The 27,325-nt window shown below is 40.6% G+C and overlaps 1 protein-coding gene across 8 annotated transcripts in view; it reads left to right on the plus strand.

The window, feature by feature from the left end:
- ptk2aa (protein tyrosine kinase 2aa) overlaps positions 1–27,325 on the plus strand; it is a 160,485-nt gene that overhangs the window by 76,321 nt on the left and 56,839 nt on the right. For 7 of the 8 annotated variants that reach the window (XM_063014944.1, XM_063014959.1, XM_063014910.1 and 4 more), the window contains 3 exons: positions 8,968–9,194; positions 16,655–16,821; positions 25,572–25,659. In XM_063014944.1, the coding sequence (XP_062871014.1) occupies positions 9,000–9,194; positions 16,655–16,821; positions 25,572–25,659 (450 nt within the window). In that variant the 5' untranslated portion in view covers positions 8,968–8,999. Of the gene's footprint in view, positions 1–1,780; positions 1,805–8,967; positions 9,195–16,654; positions 16,822–25,571; positions 25,660–27,325 lie in introns of those variants that run through there. The other variant, XM_063014951.1, reaches the window with a different exon arrangement.

A 27,325-nucleotide genomic window follows, 5' to 3' on the forward strand; every position in this document is an offset into this window, starting at 1 on the left:
CCAAACTAAGTTATCCAAGAAGTTTTTTGGACATTTTGATTGCCGTAGGATTGTTAGGACCACCTCATATTGCAAATTAACCAGTAAACATGAGCCACTTGAATGCTACACGAATGAAAAACACTACATTTGAATGCCACAGCAAATTGCACATTACACTGGAAAAGGCTCATTTCACAGCCCGTGGCCTGAGTTTTACTTCCGTGAATTAGGTAAGGCCTTGATCATAACTGCTACAGTTATGTTTTCTGCTGGCTGGTTGATGGCGTCTGCACAAAGACAGACTTTAAACCAGAAGTCTGGTTTGTCTTGATCCTCCAATCAGAGAGAGGCATCAAGGCTGTTCTCTGTACTAGAACCTAGGTAATAAAATAATAAGAGCTTTTGCTAAACTAACTTAAACTGCCATTAATATGCATGATAAAAACTAGAGATGCATGAGTACCGATACTGGTATCGAGTATTTGCCCGATACCGCTCTCATTAACTTGTACTCGTACTCGCAAACGAGGCTCCGATACTAAACATCCGATACCGTGTGCCTAGTGCACGTTGCTGCGTTATGCCCGGTTCACACTACACGACTTTTGCCCTGATTTTCGCTCGGCGACTGGTCGGCGCTAGATTTGCCGGCTCGGGAGCAACTCGGCGCTCACTTGGCGATCAAAACTCGGCTCTCGATCGCTATGTGTGAACTATCCAACAACTCGATCCGACCGGCTCGCCGACCGGATCGAGTTTTCTAGCACGTCAGATATCTGATCTGAGATGTGCGACTGGCAGTGAGTGACATGTCGAACAGCCAATGAGAACGCAGGATACGGTGTGAGGGGAAACGCAGGAGAGGAGTGTAAACAGGTGGGACAGGGGGATAATATAGTTTATATCAGAATACACCGGCACACACACACACACACACGTTTTACAGTATTTCTGACCTGATCGTTCTCTACAAAGCATAACAACAAAACACCAACATTGCAAAAATATTTATTAACCTCCAACTCACTACAGAACAATCCATGCTATTCGTGTTGCCAAATCCACTCAGATTCATTTATTTTTCCTACTTGATTTCATCACATCAGCGCACAAACACTTTGATCACTCGCTACTTGTTGACGTGCATTTTTGGACGTGGTATCATTAAACTTCTCGTCACTTCTCATGTGTGTTTTTTTTTTTTTTTTTAAAACGGTTTTCTAAATAGGTATCGGTATCGGTATCGGCAAGTACAAAAATACATGTACTTGTACTCGTACTCGGTTGGGAAAAAATGGTATTGATGCATCCCTAATAAAAACTTGTTTGTGTTTAAGGCGTGTTGCTCTGTCTCTCCCATATTGTTAAAGTTATTCCTGCCCGAGGGTAGAACGTGTTGACACAGTGGTCTGTGTGTGGCAAAAGAATTGTAGTACTGTTTGCTGGGTCAGTTCCCACCCACCCATTGTTCAGGTGAGGTCGAGTTCAGACATGAGATTTACCCCAGACACGGGTGAGACAAAGATGAGCCAAGCATAAGCCATTGCACTCGGTTTAGTCTTTTTTATGACTCACTCTGGCAACCTGCTGCGACAGCAAGTGCAGGATGTGGATCTGTATCAGAGGAAAGGCACATATGTGGATTACAGCCACTTTTGAAAAGCTACATGGAAACTAAGTGAGACTTGTGAGCGGCCAGCAAGCGCTGGCGTGTACAGGGGGATTTTTCTTCGTTGTCTTTTCACATGTTTACAGAGGGCTATGGGAGTCTGTCTTCGTGTCAGTTCAGAATGGCCCGTCTGCTTTCTCCTTCTGCCTGAAGGTAGGACAACAGCTTTAAAGCAGTCCATGTGTGGGTGATGTTAGACTAGTGTGCTTTCAGCTGAGATCTGATGCAAGATTTGTCGGTTTCAGGGTAAATTTGAGAAGAAATCTTTTGAAACGTGTAATGAGTTCTGGAAATGTTGAACTGTGTTGTTTTTTGGGACTTTTGGAACTGTTGGGTGTGGTGAACTACAGTGAAACTGGGCTGATAATAACAGCCTGCACGTTACATGGTGCATATGAGTGTAAGAAAAAATGGGACTCTCTCTGGAGCTGCTTTTAGAGGTACCAGATTTACTGAGCTGTATTAAAAACAAAGAGGAACCTTGGCATAATTACAGTAGGGACATGTTTTCCACTTATCATGTGTTTAATGTTAAGTGCAACTTTTTATTACTATTGCGATTAATAAAATAAGGGACAGTGGTAGCCTGGGCTTTCAGTCAGAAGATTGTTGGTTCAAATCCAGGCTCTGCCATGCAACCACTGTTGGGTCCTTAATGCCAAGTTCACACTACATGACTTTCCAAGTCGTCAGGTCGCTGTACAGTTCACACTACACGACTGAATCTCTTGCACTTGGGAGTCTTTCAGTCGATGTATATTTCACACTACACGACTGATCGGTGATAGGGGGTGCTTCTCTGGTCTCCCTCTTTTTTCTTTACAAAAACACACGTGAGAAGTGACGAGGGGTTTAATGATACCACGTCCAAAAATGCACGTCGGCAAGTAGCGAGTGATCAAAGTGTTTTTGTGCAGATGTGCAGCGTAAAATCAAGGAGGTAAAATAAATGAATCTGAGTGGATTTGGCAACACAAACAGTATAGATTGTTCTATAGTAAGTTTGAGGTAAATTAATAATTTTGCAATGCAGCGTGGGTATTATGTTTTGTAGAGGACGATCAAATCAGAAATACTGTAAAACGTGTGTGTGCCGGTGTATCCTGATATAAACTATATCCTCTCCTGCGTTTCCCCTCACCCCGTATACTGCGTTCTCATTGGCTGTTCGACATGTCACTCATTCCCAGTCGCACATCTGAGATCAGATATCTGACGTGCTAGAAAACTCAATCCAGTCGCCGAGCGGTCGGCAAGCCGGTCGGGTCGAGTTGTTGGATAGTTCACACTTAGCGACCGAGAGCCGAGTTTTGATCGCCGATCAAACGCTGAGTTGCTCCCGAGCCGGAAAATCAAGCGCCGACCAGTCGCCGAGCGAAAATCAGGGCAAAAATCGTGTAGTGTGAACCAGGCATAAGCAGGGCCTTTAACTCTGTCTGCTCCAGGGGCGTCATACTATGACTGACCCTGCACTCTGACCCCAGCTTCCAAAGCTGGCACACGTGTATACACTGATCAGCCATAACATTAAAACCACCTCCTTGTTTCTACACTCACTGTCGATTTTATCAGCTCCACTTACCATATAGAAGCACTTGTAGTTCTACAATTACTGACTGTAGTCCATCTGTTTCTCTACATACCCTTTTAGCCTGCTTTCACCCTGTTCTTCAATGGTCAGGACCACCACAGAGTAGGTATTATTTAGGTGGTGGATCATTCTCAGCACTGCAGTGACACTGACATGGTGGTGGTGTGTTAGTGTGTGTTGTGCTGGTATGAGTGGATCAGACACAGCAGCGCTGCTGGAGTTTTTAAATACCATGTCCACTCACTGTCCACTCTATTAGACACTCCTACCTAGTTGGTCCACCTTGTAGATGTAAAGTCAGAGACGATCGCTCATCTATTGCTGCTGTTTGAGTTGGTCATCTTCTAGATCTTCATCAGTGGTCACAGGACGCTGCCCATGGGGTGCTGTTGGCTGGATATATTTTTGGTTTAAAAACTTCATCAGCGCTGCTGTGTCTGATCCATTCATACCAGCACAACACACACTAACACACCACCACCATGTCATTGTAGCTGCAGTGCTGAGAATGATCCACCACCTAAATAATACCTACTCTGTGGTGGTCCTGTGGGGGTCCTGACCATTGAAGAACAGGGTGAAAGCAGGCTAAAAAGTATGTAGAGAAACAGATAGACTACAGTCAGTAACTGTAGAACTACAAAGTGCTTCTATATGGTAAGTGGAGCTGATAAAATGGACAGTGAGTGTAGAAACAAGGGGGTGGTTTTAATGTTATGGCTGATCGTTGTACACTGTACTTTCAGTATCATCTGTGTTTTATGCAGTGCTCAAATAGCTTGTAAGTTCATCAGAGTTGATTGTTTTTATTTCCAACATAACAGCATATGGGTCTAATTTCTGGGTTGTGGTTCAGTTCTTCAGTTCTGTACATTAGTTCAACTGCAGCTCATCCTCTGCACTGCTAAGGTCCATCTCAATGACCCATGTGTTTATGCTCCATGGTAGATAAAATGTGTCTAATCTGTCCTAATAACATTGGAAGATAAACACTGTGCCTGGGGACCGCAATGACTGTGTATCGCACGATAGGCGGTTGGGCCTGAATGTTTAAACCAAGCTCAGGGGACCGTGCTCCACCAAGGACTGACATGAAATGAACAACATGCTCAGGAAATTGACTTGGCAAACTAGTACAAGAACATCAAACGTCAAAACATATTTGAAGTGGGTTGAATAATGTTAGTAGTTGAATGTAATTTGACTTGGTTTAACAAACAGTGTAAGACCTTTTTTACACAGGTCATAAATTTGGGTAGTAAAGTGTACGTGTGCAGATCATCCAAAAAAGGGGATTTACAGTGACTCCTACAAATAATGCAAATCCATTTCACAAAAATATTCTGGTTTTGTTTCTTATCACCCATGTGTAGACTAGGGATGTCCCGATCACGTTTTTTTTATTCCCGATCCCGATCATTGATATTGATATTTTTTTGATATTGATATCATTGATATTTTCTAGATATTGTCTAGATAAGAACTAGATAATAGTGTTCACACAGTGCACACTTCAAGTACATTACAGTTATTCAAATTAATCCAATGTACATGTTTAACAACTGAATAGCTCTGCAGTGCTGAAGGAAAAAAATTGCCTGCATCCAAGCTATTGCTTAATGTTCTTTTATTTTTACAAAATAAAAGTAAACAAACTTAGTGCAGCATTGTAGTAGTAAAACTAGAACACTTAAAATAAAGTGAAGGTTCTTTTTGAGGAAAATCAGCATCAGCATCGGACAGCCGGTTCCTCTTCTCATCATATAATAATAAACTCGCTGTATTCGGCTGAGTTTTTATTTTTTAGGTGCCGTATCAAATTGGTAGATCATTTGGTTAAATGATATCTGGTTTGTTTATGAGCCACCGTACTTGTAGGCATGTTGTAACTAAGCCAATCAGAGTGCTTAATACTGAGATGTCGTTCAGTCTTGTAACATGGTAACGCTGTATGTTATGGTCCCTGAAGTTTTCATACCATATAAACAGTAAAATTCTACAGTAATGAACGCAGCTCTGCTACTACCGCCTCGTGAAACGCTCACATTGCAGACATTACACTTCACTGTTGGACTCTCCATTTACGACACCTGCTTGACCGCTGACGTAAAACGAAGGATCGGTCTTAGGATTGGGCTTAGTAAAGCCGATACCGATCAGTTAAAAAATGCCTGGATCGGGCCCGATTCCGATCTTTGAGATCGGATCGGGACATCCCTAGCGTAGACACGTGGGCATGGGACCTGGAGTGTAGAAAAACAAGGCTAACGTTTTGAGCTAGATTTATATGCTGCTAGTCAAATCTGTTGTAAAAGGCGCTCAGGTGGCGCAGCAGTAAAACACGCTAGCACACCAGAGCTGACATTTCAAACTCGTCGGTATGAATCTAAGGTGCCTACACGAGCAATGATTGGCTCGTTCATAGGGAGGGTGCTGGAGGGGATTCATCATAACTGAGGCATTATGACCTTTGCTGGCTGATTGATGGCGCCTGTACAGGGGGAGACGGGGGATAATGCACAAAGCATATATGAACTTGCCTCGTGTAGGTGAAAAGATGCAATGGGCTACTGCACACTCGTCACGGCTCTCCTCAGTCAGGAGTGGAGGTCAACATCTGTAGAGAGGAAGCGTAATGCAACTGGGTAATTGGATACGACTAGATTGGGAGAAATTTTGGAAAAAAAATAAAGGTCTGTTGTAAAAATAAACTGACCTCGGCTCACACACAGGCTAATACTAATCCAAGTGACACCTTATTGTCCGTTAGCCCTCGGAGAGTTACGTGTGGTTTCTGTCAGCTGAAACACGTCTGCCATCGTGACTCAGCCCGGTCTGCTTTTAATGAGCTGTTATTTATCCACACTTCATCTGCATTGCTCACAAAGCCAAGACCGTCGGATTTTATTTTCTAATTTTGTTTAACCCAACTCATCTTTATGAGGTTCTACTCACATTTGTGGTGTGTGTAATGTTAAACTGTGCTGAAACAAACGAACCGTGCTAAAATAGCCTGGATTGTTTGAGATATCACCCAACTTTACTGCCACTTTAGATCAGGAAATTCCAAAGACTCCTAAAATTACATTTCTGTTCTACTGCAGGCTTTATTTTGAGTTTGAATATTATTGTTTAGTGTTCAGCCCTGCAGGAATGCCTTAATGCAAGTTTTAGTATTGGGGCTGTTACCGGCCTAAAATGCCAAGATTAGATTAAATATACACTATATGGCTTTAAGTATGTGAAGACCTGACTATGAGCATGTTGAACATCCCATCCTAAAATCATGACCATTAATATGCAGTCCTATCCTTACTTCCCTTACAGGCTAAAACAGCCTCCTCTCCTCTGGAAAGAATTTCCACAAGATTTTGGCGTGTGGGAATTTGTGTCCATCTAGTCAAAAGAGCTCTTTTAAGGTTATGCATTAATGTTAAACAGGAAGGTCTGGCTCGCAGTTAATGTTCCAGTTCATCTCAATGGTTTAGTTGGTTTAAGGTCAGGGTACTGAGGAAGCCACTAGTGTTATTGCTCAGTTATCTCTTTACACCATGGTTGTATTGGACATACTAGATTAACACACATGTACCTGATAAAAGGCGAAATTGTCCCATATTGCACAACATGCCAAACACAGATTACAATAAAACATTTAATGCTGGAATGTGACATCTATAACCATGAAAGACAACAGATCTTATCAGCAAAAATCATAAAGGAACTCTTTACCAAGACAAAAGCAACAACACTCCTAAAATTCCTGTCATTAACAAAACTGAAGCAACACATATACATGAACATACATAGACAACATACATAACTTCTCTAAGTCAAATGAAATAAGTAAATAAAAGACAGATCACGACCTTTCCTGCCATGAACATGGCCCAAAGGGCAGACATGGCGTTAAAAACTAAACACTAAACTAAACTTTACACCATGTCTTTATGGACCTGGTCATCCTGGAATAGGAATAGAGTCTTTAGAGTTTAAACTCGTCACCAATTAAGACATTCAGTCCATGCTTTATTATCAATTGTGTAAACCTGTGAGCATTAGATATATCTATCAAGGAGGGTATCAGATATTTAAATCAGAAATGCAAGTCTACTGTTCAAAACCTGCAGGAAGAGTAACTACACCTGATCCCCAGTAATATCCCCAGTTTCACTGGTGGCAAGTCAATTGCTCATTTTTTATTGCAGTAGAGGAGCTGGAAGCTGGGTACATATATCATTCTCCTTATTACATTTCAACATGTATTGATTTTCCCATTCAATGTTTCTGGTAAACTATTATACATTTAACCACAGATTGCTGTTGAGCTGCATTCACATGATAAGCATTTTGTGATTCGTTCACCGCAAGGCTGATGCACATGTTGCCGCTTTCTGCTGGCTGTGCCATTGAGCGCCAAGCTTAAAAACAATACACAATACTCACTAAGAGTATTGACAGTTTATTCACATGCAGCTTTTTTCCCGTATTCATTTATGAACCTTATCCCATTTTTCTCCCGATTTAGTGTAGTCAGTTTGTTTTCCACTGCTGGGGATCCCTGATTGCGTTCGAGGATGGTATATTTCCTTAGCGGAACCCTTTTTCACCCATGCTTCTGCTCAGGTGCCTCTATCTGCTAATCAGGGTCCTTGCACAGCGTTTGAAGACCCCACCTACATAGTCCGGTCATCCCGCCCTAGCAGACACGGTGACCAATTAGTGTTCTCTGCTGGCATTGCCAATTATGCACGCTAGATGGCGCCCACTCGATCAATGGCAACGCCGAGTTTCGAACCGAGAAGCTCAGAATCTCTGCACTGGTGTGCTAGCGGAATATCCCGCTGCACCACCTAATGTATTTTAGTTCATACTAGAAAGCTCTGCAATACAACAACTAGAGACATGATAAGATTAAAGTTTTAGGAACCTATTTTTGTTTCAATGAAAGAATGAGTTAAATCTTATTAAAAGCCACAACAAGCAATTCCAGGATTAGTAAACGTAATATGCTATCAAAAATGCTAATCCAGTCCTACTATTTCACAGCTTACTAGTCACCATGCTGTTTTTTTTGTCCTCACAATAACAAGTTGAAAACAACAGTTCAAGGTTTTAAAACAGTCAGCATCAGTATCCCTCCACCATGTCTGTGCATATAAACAATTTGTCTTATTGGTTTTGCTTTGAAAAGGTCAGTGGCAAACTGGGTCAAATTCAATCAGTTTGAACTTTGAGTTCAGCGGCAAGCAGTAAAAACCATGAAGTACAGTAGCATGGTAAGCGACACTGCCTTGCTCCATTGGAAACAATTGCACATCAGTGCAAAAGGGGTTTATGCAGCCTATCATGTGAATGCAGCTTAGTGCATCATTCATCATAGCTTTCCACATGTTAATCTACTTGATCTGGTATATGGTGCAGCAGGTAGTGTGGGTGCCATACAGAACTTGTGTCCTGAGCACCTGAGTTTAAGCTCTGTCTCTAACCACTGCTATCACAGTTTCTCACTGACAAAGCATTTTACTTGGACAGAAACTCTTATGCTTATATGTTCTCTGTAAACATCTTCTCTACAAACACACACAATTACGACATGGCTCATCGTTTGTTTATGTACACTTACTTATCAGTCATCTGTAATAAAATCCAACACAGGTTTAAAAAGAAACCTGATTGGAATATTTTCAATGCAGTACTAAAAGTACTTTTTTTTTCTCTTTGTTAGAATATGACCGACACCTAGCGCAAAGTAAAGGCATGGCGACGGCGTACCTCGAGCCCAGCCTGAGCCACGGCGTGGGTGCTGGGGTCAAGTCCCGGCTCAGCGTGGGAACGGAGCGCTCCAACTCTGCCCCCGACCGCGTCCTCAAGGTCTTCCACCACTTCGAGAACAACAGCGAGCACAGCACGTGGTGCAGCAACATCCGCCATGGAGACGGCACGGACGTCAGGGTAAGACAAAGAGTGGAATTTCAAAATATAATTTTATACTAGACACATGGTGGTGATGTGTTCATGTGTTCCTTTTTGTTTTTGGTGCACAATATGATTATAATCAAGTGTAAAAAATTACTTTCTACCTGGAAACATCTCACTGGGGAGGTTTTACAAATGACAAAAAACCTTTTAGTGTAGAGTTGCTATCTTAACAACTGGTATAAACAGTAATATAAGCTTTTGGAAAGAGGGTTAGGAAGCTGACATAGCAGCAGTGTTAAAGATTCTAAATGATGTTCCCTAAATGCTGTGTTGTTAGTGTAAAAGCAGGTAGGAAAAGTTAATTATTTCTTTAGTATCATTGACACCACAGGTCAGGGTTTGTTTGCATGTGTGTGTGAGAGTGATTGTGGGTTTGCCTTTCTGTCTGTGTTTCTGTCTGTTTCTCTCTCTCTCTCTCTCTCTCTCACTCACTCTCACTCTCTCTCTCACTCTCACTCTCTCTCTCTCTCTCTCTCTCTCACATTTTTACATTCAGCCGGCTGGTCCCATGAGATCTCCCTAAGTGCCTGGTCATAATATTAGAATGATGGTAGTCAATAGTAGTTTTACTAGTAGCAATTCAATACCACATTAAAATCCCATTAAGAACAATGCTAACTACATAAATAATACATTACACGAACACAGTCATGTATGTTATGGATGTTAACGATTATTTAAGGTTAAAATGTCATTTAAATTCATTTCCAACATTAGTACTGGAAGTGGAACTGCAGATCTCTTATATATATATATATATATATAAAAGCGGTACGGAATGTTTAAAAGCAGTGCTGATGTTTGACACTCTTCCTCAGTGTAAATGTGAAAGGTGTTGCATTAAATCCTGCTACCAGTCGGCCGGGTGCCCTCTAGCGGGCACAATTGGCATTGCCTGCAGCAGACAAAATTGGCCACCAGTCTGCTGGGTGGGAAAGACCGGACTAATAAGTGGGTGGGGACTTGTGTAAGTGACGCTGTGTAAGTATCCTGGTAAGCAGCCCAATGTGCCTGTACAGAATTAGAGGATGACGGAGATCAGTGCATGACTCTCTGTGAGTGATGCCCAACCTCACATGTGAATCCACCGAAGTATGGGCGAATAAAAAGAGGTCGAGGGACTGCACACACGTGTAGGAAGGAGCATGGGGCAGGCGAATATACACTCCTCTGATGCGATCAAGATCCCCGGCAGTGGAAGACTAATTGGCTACACTAAAATCAGGAGAAAAAGGGAGAAGTTGCATAAATAAAAATGGAAAAAATAGCATGCTGTGGTTGCCACCCAAACAGGAAAACGTTATGACCAATTATTCATTAAAATCATAAATTACTCCCCGAAACAATTTGAACCATAAACAGTAAAGCTGCTTTTTGTGATTATGAAGTCTGACTGCATCTTAAATTCTGTATGAGTGGATCTGTAAGTAAGGCTGAGTTCACATGATACGCATCAAAACAGCTTTGTGTTGTTGTGCTATTGTTTTCTATGGTGCGAGCTGATGCATATTTACCGCTTGCCCATGTTTATCGCTTGTTGCTGCGCTCAAATTTCACTCGCTGACATTTTCAAAGACACGCCAATGAGACAAATTGTTTAGATGACGTAGACAGATCAAAGCACAGACATGGCAGAGAGAAACTGATTTTCACTGCTTCACAAAGCCCTGTACTATTGCACTCAACTTTAAATTATAACCATGACATTATTAGAAAAAAAAACAGCATGTCGACTTGTAATCTGTGAAATCTGGAGACCGGATTTGCATTTAAGTTAGCAATCTCACATTTAATCCTGTATTTGGTTGTTGTGGCTTTGTAACTTTTTTTTTCTCCAACTTTTCCCCCAATTTTCTCCCCTAATCTAGTCGTATCCAATTACCCTGATAGCGTTACGCTTCACCTCTACCGATACAACCCCCCACTGCTGACTGAGGAGCCTCGCAACTGACACATGTCCCCTCCGACACGTGTGCAATACCGACTGCATGTTTTCACCTGCACGAGGCGAGTTGATATGCGGATCAGTTCTGTGCACGGAGATCCACACCCTGATCAGCATTATTCCTTAACTCTGCTCAGGCCATCAATCAGCCAGCAGAGGTTGTAATTGCACCAGTTATGAGGAACCCTGGTCCAGCTAATCCCACCCTGTGAACAACAGTCAATCTTTGTTCATGTGGCCGCCCAGCCCAGCCGAATGGCAGAGCTGAGATTCGATACGATGTATTCGAATTCCCATCGCTGGAGTGCTAGCGTATTTTACCGCTGCGCCACCTGAGCGGCTTGGCTTTGTAACTTTTTAATAGGATTTAATTTGCTCTTAGATTAACAAAGTTTTATGAAGCCACTTTTGCTGGGGCTTTAATCTTCACATATCACCAAATGACGATCACTGCCTGAGCGTACATGTATAAACTAAAATACATTTTGTACAAAACTGCATGTGAATAAACTGTCAATACTGTCAGTCACTATTGTATGTTGATTTCATGCTTTACAGACAGCAAGAAGTGGTTTTATAATAATTATTATTTTCTTGAATAATTATAATCTAATAATTGAAAGGTTACTGCTTCAAACCACATTTGGCAGGTTGCCACCTTTGGGCTCTTGAGCGAAACCCTCAACCTTCAGTTTGGATTGTGTTTGGTCGCAATTCTAATGTGGTTTTGATTACAGTGTCAGCTAAATGCCATAATACTAATTGTGTCATTTAAATAAAAAAATATATATATTTATTTATTTATTTTTACTGTTATTTTCCCACCACTTTGATTGTCCCTCTAAAAAAGACATTCACTAGTTTAGTTGATACTAAAAGGGCGGCACGGTGGCTAAGTGGGTAGCACTGTCGCCTCACAGCAAAAAGGTCCTGGGTTCAATCCCCAGGTGGGGCGGTCTGGGTCCTTTCTGTGTGGAGTTTGCATGTTCTCCCCATGTCTGCGTGGGTTTCCTCCGGGTGCTCCGGTTTCCTCCAACAGTCCAAAAAAGTGAGGGGAATTGGAGACACTCAGTTGTACAGGACTGTGTTTGATATAACCTTGTGAACTGATGAACCTTGTGTAATGAGTAACTACCGTTTCTGTCATGAATGTAACCAAAGTGTAAAACATGACGTTAAAATCCTAAAATCAATTCTAAATACTACTTTTCATTTTAATCCAGGATTAAATGCCGTTTAGAGCAAGCTATTGATTACTGTTGGTTTCTGTTTTGAACTGAACTGTACTGTACGAGAGAGGAAGAATACTGAGGGCAGTGAAACTGAACCATGCATTCACATGAATTATTTACAGTGGTCAATGAGCTCAACTACTCAGTGTTTGCTTTTCCACTCCCAATCAATCATCTCTTAGATTGTTTTCCCACCGCCTCTCAACTCTGGATTCAGAGCTCTTCTCTTAACCAACAAGTCTAAAAACTTTGCCAGGTACAACCCCAGTGCCATTGGCCCTTATGTGTGTTTGGAACTTGATTCTGCATCATCCTCGACTGAATGGAACCCCTTTAAACCCATGATCTTTTCAACCTCACTTTAAGAGGATCTGTTTTTCCTTCTTTATTTCCAGGCATGGAATTCATTAGTCACTCCGATTCCTTTTATTTTCTGGCTTTAGGAAAGCTAGTCAAGCTTCGGTTCAGAGCAGATGCTCTATTGATCGGTGGACTTCACGTCTGCTGGGTGGATTAACAGCTTCTTTCCCTTCCTGTGACGGTCCCTTTATGGTTTTTCACTTGTCTGTTCATACAAGCTCTATAATCAGTAGCTGTTCCACACTTCCTGTATCAAACCTTTTATGATCAGTAAAGTTATGTAAGACTCCGTTGTCTAATTTGGATGAACAGGAGAGGAATCTGGTTCCTGTGGTCATGGTCAACTAAAAGAACTTGGCTCATTTTGCCCCCACTGCCTATTCGCAGTTTTGTGATTCCTTACGGAGTGCTCTTGTGTCTGAGGTCTGGCTGGATGCCTGAACAAACAGGCCTACAGCATGGCAACTTTATTAGTCTGATTCATCCTTGATGAGATCATTTGTGTGTATGTTTTGTGATGACTTCAGATAGTCTGTTTCAGCTTATTCCTAACCCTAGCAGAGTGTACCTGTCTGACTTTCCTCTCTGTTTGTCTGGGGTTGATTTACCATACTGGTTAACCTATCAATTCTGTTTTAACCTCACCACCCATAGTAAAGTACCCTGGACTAAAAATATATTATGTAATTAATTTGTCTTGTATGGCAAATTGTCTTGTCAATATTCAATGTTGTGAGGGTCCCTCTGATAGAAATCTGATTTATATCAGGAGATTGACTAGCCCAGTGGTCCGGTACTGCTCCGTGGGTCATTTATTACTGGGCTACACAGAAAAAATTAATAATTAGAGATTGCTACATCAGCAATGAAAACACTGCTTCCATTTCCAACACACGGGTATTTATCATCTCATATCACCCCCAGGTGGAAGCAGTGTCTCGTTGCAGCGAAAAAAAGCTCATTTGTGAGCAGTATAGTTATTCTATTTTAAATCCTCCCGCCCCCGCTGGTCTGTGAAATTGTATCTTATATGAAACCCGTCCATGGTGCAAAAAAGGTTGGGGAGTGCTGGACTAGCCCATGCACACGCCTTCATTTTTTTCTTTTTCTCTTTTTAATAATTTAGAAACAAGTCTCTGGTTATTTTTCTTTATGTTTAGGGCCATGGTTATATTAACATTAATAATTTATTCTCTTGGCCAATACAAAAATTAATACTTTGTAATACATCATATGTCCACTAGTGAATGTGGATGACATTTTTTATTAAAATTATATGAGCATAACAGTTTGAGTAAAAGATGTAACCCATAAAACACAGATGTTGTAGTATTTGGCACTATTGACAAGCAAGGAAGCACATTTGTGAAATTGACCAAGTAAGTTCCTTTCTACAAACAGCCAGATTTCCTTTAGTCTTTGGCTTAGTTTTGACACAAATGCTCAGACAACTTTGAGCATGTGGATTTGATCTGCTGATCAGAAGCTTGTTAAATCTAATACATTTGCAGCTATTGTTGTATTATAAATATGGCCATACCAAATACAAAAAAAATCTGGAATGTAAGAAATACCAAGACGTTCTGAGGAGGAATGTTTTTCATTCTAATCTTGGAGTGGCCTTTACAGTCTCTATAGAAATTGTATTTAATTAATTTCAGAGTAATTTAAAGGAAGCAGTTGCACCACAAAAGGCATCAAACCTCAATCAGCTGGAAGCTTTTGCAGGAGAAGATTAGACGAAGATTCCACTAAAGGCTTTTTTTTTTTTTTTTTACTAAACATGGTTGTGATAGATCAGATTTCAATAGATATTCAACAGGACCAAGATGTAATTAAGTAATTGAATTAAATGTATTTGATGAAATACTATGCATTGCTACATCTGTAAGCAAAATAATGAAGTGAATATGTTTTTGCTGAAATTATTACATTTTTTTTTACTTTCTCTACTACTTGTCTTCTGGTGAACTCTATGCATGCACGGGTAAAAACATCTTAATGATGTTGCTCCACAAAAAACGGAATAGGAAAACCACATTGCATCATTATCCATCATACCATTAATGAGACTTTTCCACATTTAGTGCTTCTCAGAAGCTTGTCCACTGCTCATCCTAAGAAATTCTGACCATCATTTCAGTGTAATAATGGGGAACAGTCAGACCCTGGGGGCTGCCATGGGAAATAGATCACTATAAATAAGGGCTGGGCTGTCACTGTAGGTAGTGCTTAGATGTTTGTTGTCTCAGATACATGTGAACATGAACAATTGACATAGATGCCAGTTGTGCAGTTCCATTTTTGTGTCCTTGAAGCCACTTAGATTTATTGATTCCCATCAGTTTGAGATTTTCCTTTGCTGTAATCTTCCTTAGGGATTATTGTTAACCCAGTGACTATTGTAGCATGTAATGCGGTCAGTAGGGGGGCCAGGGTGATTGTCGTAGCCAGGATCAAATTGTGTGGCTGGTCAGTTCTTGCTGCCAGCTGAGCTCAGGAGTTTTTAATCCTGTCAGCATGTCTGGCTTTCTGAGAGAGCATCACTCGTTCTGTCGGCGTCAGTAGAGTGATGTCATCTGATGTGATGTCACCAGCGTCTGTCTGTTTTCCTCACTAACGCTGATGTATTTTAATGTAATTTCCTATTAGGTGCAGTAATTGTTGATCTGTGGCATGCAAATTTGATCACTGTCTTTTAAATGTCTTTATTCTTTTTCTGATACTGTGGTTAAGGTACTGGACTAGTAATCATAAGCTTGGCGGTTCAAACCCCACCACTGCCAAGTTGCCACTGTTGGGCCCCTGAGCAAGGCTCTAACCCTCAACTGCTCAAAATCGTGCTCAGTCATAACTGTCATCCCATATTTATGGGTTGCCACAGCAGATCATTCTGGTCCACATACCTGTTTTAGCCCACACCCCACAGATTTTATGCTGCACACTCTATCTCACTCTATCTTATTTTTATCCGGGCTTGGGACCTTCAATCCCTTTTGTTGTTTTCCTCAAAATAAAAAGGAGTTACATGCATGGCAAGGTATATATACTGTATATATTAACATAACACTGTTGTGGTTGTGGTTAAACATGTATTAAACTGGTGCATGTGCACTGTTAGTGTTGAATTTCTGCTGAGTTATTAAAGCAATAAGCCACGAGAGACCGTGCATTACTGTGATTTTATCACGGGGAAGGTTGTTTTGCGTAAAACGTCTCTCCCCGTGATAAAATCATAGCAGTAACGCACGGTCTCGAGTGGCTTATTGCTTTTATAAAACGGCGGTCAACATAAAATATAATAAAATACAACAATGTTCAATAAATAAATGTTTTTATTTACAAAAACACTTACAAAAAGCATTCTTCCGCGAAATCACGTAGTCCGTTAACAGTGTTGCTAGGCAACATGTGGGCGAACATAACATTCACTTTTTCTTTTCAGTGGCGTATTAATATGGAACGATGTGAGGTGGTCCTAGGTGTGCGTTTATCAGGGATTTTACAACGGCTTCGAACGCGGCTCAGCCAATCAGATTTTAGGACCGGAGCTATCAGGTTATAAACAGTATTTTAGCACAATTTCTGCACACCTGTTGTGTGTGTCTGTGTGTGTGATTATCGCAGCTCCGCTCTCAATTCAAATGATGAATTAGCTGTTGGACATTAATTTTAATTTTACATATAAAGAATTTGACTTGGTGTAAAGGTTATACAGGCGTAGTTTAAAATAGTCCATTAAAGCAATGCATTTTATTTTTTAGCCTATTAGCTTATTGTAAGTAGATTTAAGATGTATTTTAGTAACCAAACTATGGATGATATTGCAGTGATATTTTGCTTTGTTCAGCAACAGTATTAATGGAATTTTGTGTGTGTTTGCTCGTGCGCTTTAGGGAATCATACAGAAGATTGTGGATATACACAAGGTGAAATGTGTGGCATGTTTTGGTCTGCGGCTCAGATACGTCCAATCAGGAGATGTCCACTGGCTTCACCCTGACATGGGTGTGTCCCACGTGAGAGAGAAATATGAGCAGAACCGGCCGCAGGATGAATGGAGGTAACACTTACCCCTACACCCGTGCACACACAGCCCTTACATTCTCCTTCACATATTAACACTGGCATTCTTAACCGATTTTGTAGCACAGCCTTTGGAAGCAATGACTGAAATCAAGCACTTTTTGTAATTATAAAGTATACACACTTTTCTACTGGTAGTTTAATCCACTGTTCTTTAGCAAACTGTTTCATCTTCTCTAAAGTTTGAGAGGTTCTGTCATCCAACTGCAAGTTTTAGCTGTTGTTCAGTTATTTGATAGGATTTATATCAGGACTCATAGCATATATATCTATATATATATTATGCGTTTTTCTCCCATTTTCTCCCAATTTAGTGTAGTCAGTTTGTCTTCCGCTGCTGGGGATCCCTGATTTTTTGCAGTTGAGGAGGGTATTTTGCTGCTTACGCCTCCTCCGACCAGCGTGCAGACCTTAATTGAACCCTGCACTCTGCACAGGCTGCTCTATCCGCCAATCAGGGTCCTTACACAGCGTTTGAAGACCCACCCACATATTCCGGTCATCCCTCCCTGCAGGCACTGCCAATTATGCCCGCTAGATGGTACCCAGTTGACCGGTGGCAACACCGGGTTTTGAACCGAGGAGTCAGAATATCCCGCTGCGCCACCTGGGTGCCTGTATTTTGCGTCTTTGTGACCCAATGCGACATTATTCTGCTGATCCATAAATGCACATTTCTTTCATTTAAATGAAACTCTACAGAACTATCTCATCCCTGGCTTTGTCCAGCTGGCATTGCTAATGTTTGGTTTTTCTTCTATCCATGTACATTGCCAGATCTCTTAGGGCCTTAGCTATAATTAAACACAGTATTAAGCTTTCTATTACAGAATATTTAGAAGAATATGAGCTAAATATTTCAGCCGCATATCTTGGAGAGCTTTATAATTACTTATGAATAAAATGAAAGACTAAAACAATCAAGTTACTGTATTGCAAAACAATTACTTATTTATTTTTCTTGAATATAGTTTGGGAATTTAACTAAAAAAATCAAAACTGACTAAGCATATATATTTCGTCTCTGAATTTAACACCTATGTTATTATGGGTTAAGGCCGATCGTGTGTATACAAATCCACACACTCCTCCCCCAGCAAGAGCAGCCATCAGCCCATGTTGTCATGGAGATGTCACCAGCAATTGTGGCACTGCGGCAGGAGAGTAATAACCATCAGACTCCCAAATGTCTGTGTGTGTCTGTGTGTGTGTGTGTCTGTGTGTGTGTGTGTGTGTGTGTGTGTGTGTGTGTGTGTGTGTGTACCAGCTGCTTTTCATAAACACCGTTAAGAAGGGTTGCAGTCTTATAACAAGCATACTGCATATAACATATTAATATTATTAATGCTTCACATTTATATGAGCTGTGTGGCATAGTGTTATTTTGTACACACATGGCAGACACAATGAAACAATTTGATTTGTGTCTTTACCACCTGGACCGTTGTTGCACATGGAGCCCTGAAGCTGTTTTGAATAGTAATGGGTGCTTAAATTCTAAACTGGGCTGTATGTAGGGCAATAGGGCATGACACATGTATACCAACTCACAGATGGCATTTTAAATGTCTCCTTTGCTCTACTCCACTTCAGACAATATATTATTGCTTCTGCCCAGCTTGCATTCAATCATGTTGGTTTAAGGCTGTGCTGACGGCCAGCTGTAGCTTCTTTTCACCCACCTTAAACCAGCCATAGCATGCTTTGTTAGCTTTACCACACTTCAGAGAGTCGGGGGTCGAGAGTATAAAGCCGGGGCTGAAGTGGCCTTTCCATCATCAGCTGTGCAGTTTCCACCCTGCACTGGGCTCAGTTTTGTCTTCAAGGTCTTTGTTTGGAGGAACAGCTGACATTGAGGTTTTCACTTTTCATTTACAGCAGATTTGAAGGGCGAAGAGCACTGGTAGCAGTTTAAAATAAAGGGAACCATACACGTTTGTTAATTCTTCACAGTTGCATGTGTGTGCTGCCTTAAGTTTACACTTAAGCTTGCACATTTTTCTTGCTAAGGCAATAATGTCTTCATGTGTGCAATAATTTTGTGCTCGGAAAAATATTGGATTAACAACCAACACGTCCAAACTGTTCAAAAGCAACAAAATAAGTTCATTCCACTAATAATAACTGACATTGTTTTGATTTTCTGTGATCACAATGAGCATAGAAACCACTGCTAGACATTAAAACTTGCTTTGCTCTCAGTATTCTCACTGTCAAAATCCCTTTATCTATTTTAACATTTTACAGGGTGTAGGCAAAAGAAATGATGAATGAATTCTATCAACTACTCTTATGAGATAATTCCGAAGAGAACAAAATGTTAATAATACATGATACTACAATTCTGCACCAATACAAATACTGCAGGTGTATAAATATTGTCATCCGGCACACTGTCTGCGTGGTGCTCCGGGTGCTCTGGTTTCCTCCCACAGTCCAAAGACATGCAGGTGAGGTTAATTGGAGATCCAAAATTGTCCATGACTGTGTTGGATATCACCTTGTGTGACCTAATCTTGTGTATCGAGTAACTACCGTTCCTGTCATGAATGTAACCAAAGTGTAAAACATGATGTTAAAATCCTAATAAACAAACAAACATCCGGCACACATAAAGTCTCACTACAATGTTCACATTTTCATGGAAGTCTTTTTTTTGCCCTGTGATGCACTGGCACTTTGTCCATGGTGTATTCCCACTCCACGCCCAGTGTTTCCATATGGTGCTAGACCTACCACAACCCTGTTTCAAATAGCACTTCAAAATGACTTTATATTTTTAGCATTTTAAAATTAGTTCCTCAGCTTAATCTGTCCAGAGTTTATGGGAACAAAGGGCGTAGTTTGGCACTCCTTGACTTTCTTGCAGTATTCGTTTTCAAAGATAACAGTAAAGTCTTCTCCTATAATGCATATTGGAATAGAGAGCCCATGGCAAGAAATGACAGTCAAATCCTCTATACAGAATCTCCCTAAATAGTTCAAATTTGCAGGGGTGCAGGGGTTGTGGGCTTGCCACATCAACTTTTTTGTTTGTTTATTAGGATTTTAACGTCATGTTTTACACCGTGGTTACATTCATGACAGGAACTGTAGTTACTCATTACACAAGGTTCATCAGTTCACAAGACCATATTAAACACAGTCCTGGACAATTTAGTGTCTCCAATTCACCTCACTTGCATGTCTTTGGACTGTGGGAGGAAACTGGAGCACCTGGTGGAAACCCACGCAGACACGGGGAGAACATGCACCCTCCACACAGAAAGGACCCGGACCGCCCCACCTGGGGATCGAACAGATCGACAGTGCTACCCACTTAGCCACCGTGCCGTGCCACATCAACTCATCCCGCAGGTTTTGTTCTGGAGATTGAGATGTCCATGGCAAAACCTGGAATCTGTGGTTAGTGAACCATTTTTGTTGTGCTTTGGATTATTGTCCTTCTGGGATATCCTTCCTGGCCGTGGCAGTTTATGCTTCCTGCCCGAGGCAGTTTATGTTTCCTGGCCATGTCAGTGAGGTTTTTATTAAATATTTTGTGGTAATTGATGCAGTCTGCGATATCATGTATATGAAGCAGATGTTTAAAGCCTTTCGGATAAAAACAGCATCAGAACATTACAGATTCACTAACACATTTTTTGCATGGAAATGGTTGTGCTAAACTGTGCCAAACATACATTTGGTGTTTGTTGTCAAAAAGCTATATTTTGGTCTTATCTGATAATAAAACATGGTCCCTCTTAAAGTTCCAAGAAGTCTGGCAAATTATAAAAGCTTGAGTTTTCTAACGACCCCTCACACAAACTTCTGGTAATGGACCTCAAGACCTAATGAATGTTTGCAGTTTCTCCACTGTGATCCTTGTACATTTTTCAGACAGTTGTCCTGCTCGCTGTGTGTGCAGTCACTATAGACACATTCTCTTCTAGGCAGGTTTTTAAGATCTTTAGTTGCTTTAAATGTCATTATTGTCACACAGCATATGTGTGTCACTTCATTCAGGTCCTATTGAAACAAGAAGTAAGCGCTCAGGTGGCGCAACGGTCTGTTATGTTAACCCATGTTAACTGAGATCCAGGTTCAGATCTCAGCAGCATTATCGGACAGTGGAGCATCTACAGATACATTGTTGGCTATGCTAGAGAAGGGGGACTGGCAAAGCCCTGCAATGGATTGGCACCCTGTCTATGGTATTCCGGCCTTGTGCCCAGGGTTTCTTGGTGGAACCAGACTCGCTGCAACCCCAAACCCCAAGATAATGTGGCTAATAGTTAAATGAATGGTTCAGGCAAATATTTTTAGCTGTTCCAAATACTTTTTTTTTTTTAAGTCATGTGATTTTTAATTGGGGAATCCATTGCTCCTATTTAATTATTAAAGGTCAAAAAGATAAATGAATTAAAGATCAAAGGGATAAATGTATTGTTTAACATTATTTTTGTTAATGTTTTTTACGGGTGCCAATATTTGTGTAGAAGGGAGTAGATTCTGTTTTTGTTCTTTTTTTATGATTATTTTCATGATGGTAGTTGTCAACAGTCTGTCTTTGATCCGAGAATATTATCATTATTTTATCATAACTCCTGAACGTGCTTGTCTGTCTGCATCCCGAACACATGGCTGTGGATGTGCTGAGATAAGGTGGTGGATTTTAAAGCCAGACTGAAATATGAAAACTGTGTCATCCAATTAGTGCTGACACACAGTGTTCAGGGGAAAACAGTGAACCCTCCAGGCTTCATGTGCTCATCAGTGCTTGCCAGGTTAGCCAGGTGAGGTCATCACTGGTGGCCAGACTGTGGTTAAAGTGAGACACAAGAGACATCATTAGAACTCCTCTTACATCTGGACGGCCACACATGTTGCTTACTTTTATATAGGTGTTGATGAGTATGTATGTCATCTTTGTGGGTTGGGTGGACCGAATGTGCTGTGCTCAAGCTTTGATGTTTAAGGATGATGTCATCACCATAGTGTACATAAAAGACAATGTGCTTTACTGTCAAAGGAACCTAATAAGTCTCCATTACTTCAGTCTCTATAGACTTGAGTGGTACACTGATAATAGTCTAAAAGAAAATGATTTTATGGGGTTTTCAATTCCCCATGTGATCTAACAGGATGTCCAGAAAACATGAGCTCATTCAGTGGCAAGGTTTCAACGCTGGTTCTATTGGTTTCAAGCTATTTTGTAGTCGAATAGATTACAGTTAGTCACATGGTAAAACTGCTGTACATTAAAAACATTGTATGATTTATTATTACTTTTATTTTTTTAGTGAGAAAATGCACTGTACTTAATTCCAAAAATGCAGTCAAATATGAATTGTGTATTAGAAGTGAATAATACTAATAAATCCAGTTAAAACCCATATGTTGAAATAAAAGTGTTACGTGTTACATTGACAACTGCATGTAAGAGACATTTAATGTAACATTTACTTTATTGATTTTTGTAAATACTTATTCCAAAAAAATGAGACAGGAGCATTGTAAGAATATATATTTTGAAATATAACTTGTATGTATATTGTATAATATAAAGGAATTTGTTTAAATTATTTATTAAAAATTATTAAAAATATAAAAATCCTGTGACCTTAACCTTTGTGTAGTAGAGTTTTAGGTTACATATCTTGATGCAACGGTAGACTGCGTTTTCCAAAGTACTCTTAAGCCCACATGGCTAAACTGATCACAGTTGCACAGATGAAATGCTGTATGAGGGTCACACACATTCAAAGGTGGTTTCTGACCTTGCTTTGGAGGAAAGATTCCTCCAACTTCCTTGAATCTTTCTTTACAATGTTATACGCAGTAAATGCTATCACCTAAATTGCAAACTTGCATTGAGAAATGTTCTTTCTACAATGACGATTCTTTCATAATTGACTGGACCATGGTAACATGGTGTTTGTATAAAATTGCTAATTTGCTAACTAATAAATCAGACATACAAATTAAAGCAGTGAAGTCAACTTTTAACCACCTTAGAAATCAAAGCGTTGTATGTGTTCTTTTCAGCACTAATAACTTATTTTTGCAGTACTCATTCATCATACCTGAGATGCTGGTTCTAATTACAATGTTGAGCTGGCTCTGGGTGTGAAGCTATTGCCATCACAGAACTGGCATGAAGCAGCAGAGTGCACTTATCACTCAGCTTTCTGCCAAAGAGGGATCAGTTCTAATGAATTGTACTGCCAATGATATGAGAAAATCACACACACACACACACATACACACACACATATTTGTCCTTACACATAGAGTGGAGATAAAAGCCTGGATACCACTGTTAACATGGCTGATTTTTGTCATTAAAAAGAAAAAAATCAGACCAAAATAATAATTCAGATTTATTTTCACATTTAACATCACCTTTAATCTGTACAATTTAAATGAACAAGAAACTGAAATCGTTCAAACTCATGTTAAATAGTGGTCCGTGACACCTGCCATCAATAAAAGTGATTCTGATTAACCACATATAGAGCTCAGCTCTTTTAGTAGGATTTTGCTGACATTTACTTAGTTGCATCTTACAGCAAAAGCCCTTGTCCGCAAAGCACTTATAAAGCATCAACTGGATCTAATTGTTAAAAGGTATCAGTCAGGAGAAGGATACAACACATTTTTAAGGCATTACATATACCACAGAACACAGTGAAGATGGTCATCAACAACTGCATCAAAAGATCTCTCCACAGTTCTTTGTCGAGGGTTGAGTCCGCTCAAGGGCATTCACTCACCCTGAAGCTACTGTTGTGTTGTTTGTGGCTGTACGAAAGGTGAACTGTCACCCATGTAAATTTTGCATGCACTCTGGAGGTGGTTTCCTTTAAGAATGTTCCTTTTTTGGCTACATGCATTGGTTCCTCCATTTTTACCAGTATCCATGTACCGCTGTAAAGCAACCCATAGCATGTTGCGACCACGATGTTTCACCATAAAGATAGGATTAGTTAGGTGATGCATCGTGCCTGTTTTTCTCACCAGAACAGAGAATCCTTTCCCTCATGTTGCCGGAGTTCTTTACCTGCCATTTAGCAGACTTATATATGCGACCAATGTGCTTGTAACTCAACAATGGCTTTTGTCCTGCCACTTTGCCATAAAGACCTAAGGTGCTGCAGATATGTTTGTCTAACAGGACTTTTTTTTTTTTTTTTCTCCCCTTTTAGCGCATCCAATTGTTCAATTAGCATCGTGCTTCCTCCCTGTCTATGCCGAACCCTGCCCTGACGGAGGTGATTGAAGCTAACCCATATCCCCTCCGAAACACGAGCAGCAGCCAGATGCATCTTTGCCACCCACACATTGACGAGTTTGGCGCCACCCAGCGCTGCATGCGGAGAGACACACCCTAAGGGCACCCTCTCCCATCTCCGTGTAAGCGCCTCCAATCAGCCGGCAGAGAACGCAATCACATTCTGACAGAGAGAGACCCACATCCGGTTCTTTGTCCCACCCCCCATATGAGCAACCGGCCAATCGTTGCTCATATAGCCACTCAGCTTCGAACCGGTAAAGCAAGGCTGGATTCGATACCACGTTCTCAGAATCCAGCCCTGGTTGCAGCGCGTCTCTTTTTACCGCTGCGCCACCTGAGCGGCGTCTAACAGGACTTTTGAAGCTCTACTAAAGCTCTTTTGGAGTGTCTTGTGTTCTTTTTTACCTTATGACAAAATACGTTTTTCTTGAATGCTCAATTGGTTGGACAGCCAACTCAAGAAATGTTGAAGGTTGTGCCAAGCTTCTTTCATTTTACAGTTATTGAGGCCACTGAAAACACTCAAAGCCTCAGATACTGTTTTATAGTGTTGCCCTTATTTATGCCTTTCACAGTAAATGCAGAGATCCATAGACAGCACCTTGGAATTTTTGGACTCATTATTATACCCATTAAAAATCATAAAAAACATTTGTAAGGTTCACAGCACAATATATATTGTGCAGAAAGTCATAGGGTCTGAATACTTTCTGTATTTACTGTATTGTCACTCATACCTATTATATACTCGCTATATTATATTCTTTATATATAATCACACACAATATAGTGGGTATGAGTGCGTATAATGTAGTGTAAGTGTATACTCACGCATGCAAACTAGAGTCTACTCATGCACACTTTTATTCTCACCCATTCACTCTATATACTCACCTGCACACATAAAGCATGTAATGTAGTTTATTTGGTAAATTAATAAACAAAATTAGGCGCAGCAGGATATTCCACTAGGACACCAGCACCGAGTTTCTGAACTCCTTGGTTAGAAACTCGGTGTTGTCACCGGTCGGCTGGGCGCCATCTGGCGGGCATAATTGGCAGTGCCTGCAGCAGATACCAATTGGCCACCGTATCTGCAGGGTGGGGATCGGACTATGTGTAGGTGAGTGGATCTTCATATGCTGTGTAAGGACCCTGATTAGCGGAAGAGACGCCTGTGCAGAATGCATGGGTGAGAAGAGGAGGGCTGTGCACGTGTTGGAAGAGGTGTACAGTGACGTGCTCTCCTTGGATGCAATCTGTTATCTCTCAGCAGCGGTAGACAAAATTGAGTGTGCTAAATCGGGAGGAAAATTGGGAGAAAATACATTAAAAAAAATATATATATATATATATGCTACATTAATTACTACTGTCTACAAATAGTTAGAGATTGCACTATTTATAATTTTTTCCTCTCATTTTTCCACTCTCTGTCCCTTTCTCAGGTATGAACTGCGGATTCGTTATCTACCCAAGGGCTTCCTTAATCATTTTACAGACGATAAACCAACACTAAATTACTTCTATCAGCAGGTGGGTCATTAAATATAATGAAGCGTCTCTCTATCCCCCGGCATAAAGCAACATTGCTGAATTTGTTACATTAAATTTTAAACAGAAACCTGCTAAGCTGTGGCAGTCCTGCAAATCTGTAGTGTAATGACTAAGTCATGAGATTATGTGGATGAACAGGCATGAACAGGATGGTGCTCCGGCCTGTGCCATGACCACAGTGGTGTACCTAATCATGTTAAATTAGTCCAGTGAGCCTGTCGAGTGTGCTTTAAGCTTTAGGTATTACTGTCCATGCAGGACAAGGCAAAAGCCAGTGCAGAGCTAAACATGTGGCATAAGCTTCATTGGATGTTATGCTATGAGTCAGGGATGGTTAATGACAAACCAAATGTTCACAAGTGCTGAAATTAATTGGAATGAAACCAGATCTTTACATTCAACAAGTGCCTGACCTTACAAATGCTTCTTTTGACAGAACAGGCATAAACTCACACAAATACAAACAAAAATCCTATGACAAGAAAGTGGAGGCATTTATAGCAAATTGGTTGGTTACGCCATATTAATGCTCATAGTTTTTATAACCCTAGACAGTGGTGTCATGGTGGCTCAGTGGATAGCACTGTCGGCTCACAGCAAGAAGGTCCTGGCTTCGATTCCCAGGTGGAGCGGTCCAGGACCGTTCTGTGTGGAGTTTGCATGTTCTCACCATGTCTGCGTGGGTTTCCTTTGGGAGCTCCAGTGTCCTCCCATAGTCCAAAGGCATGCAGTTTTGTTAACTGTTTGACATTAAACTTGTTTGACATTAAACTTGAACTAATGAATCTTGTGTAAACAGTAATTATCTGTCCAGACAAGAATGTAACCAAACTGGATCCATAGGCTTTTGTTGTTCACATAAACTTCCCAGACGAAGATTGAGATGTGTTTAATACGCAAACATAGTCTGCAACCCGTCTTTGTGTCCAGTGTAGCAGACTTAAATGTTGCTTGCTCTGTTAGGATCCTTACAGTATTGGTCTTAAATCAGCATGGAGAAAGTTCCCCTGTTGTAAAGAATAAGACATTAGTTTTCAGAACAATAAGGGTTCATTGACAGCTTGATGGACCTGGAGCTATAGCAGGTGTACTCTTCTTTAGGAAACAAAGCCACTGATGAGATCATGGTGGACCACGTTTTTTTATGCATCATGATTTACTGTTTCTCTTATTTTAAAGGCAGTGTCTGCAGCATGCCTGCTCTTTTGTCACCATAACTGTAGCAAACATCTGCTCTATTCTAACAGGCTTAATTTACTGCACTGTGATCTGCAAACCTACAATGTACACACCCAGGCACATTTAGTCCTTAATTGTTAAGTTTGACCCATCTGTATGTTAATGGATTAGCTCTGCAATTTGCACATTTATTGCATTGTGCAAGGAGGATGTAATGTAGTTAGAGCTACAAGAGAGAATTGGTTGACTTAAGGGAAATATGTAAACCTTAAGTAACTGGATTAAACAATAAACAGATATTACAACCTAGTGTTAGGTAATATGATGTCAGTATAACAAATTACTGATGTTATGGGAAAATGTGTAGTACATATTATTTTGATACAGTAACCATTAAGTAGTTATAAAAAGAAGCAGAGTTTCTTTATTTGTCATATATACACACATATACAGGTGTACAGTACAA

The sequence above is a fragment of the Trichomycterus rosablanca genome, chromosome 2 (genome assembly GCF_030014385.1).
Source record: "Trichomycterus rosablanca isolate fTriRos1 chromosome 2, fTriRos1.hap1, whole genome shotgun sequence".
Lineage (NCBI taxonomy): Eukaryota > Metazoa > Chordata > Actinopteri > Siluriformes > Trichomycteridae > Trichomycterus > Trichomycterus rosablanca.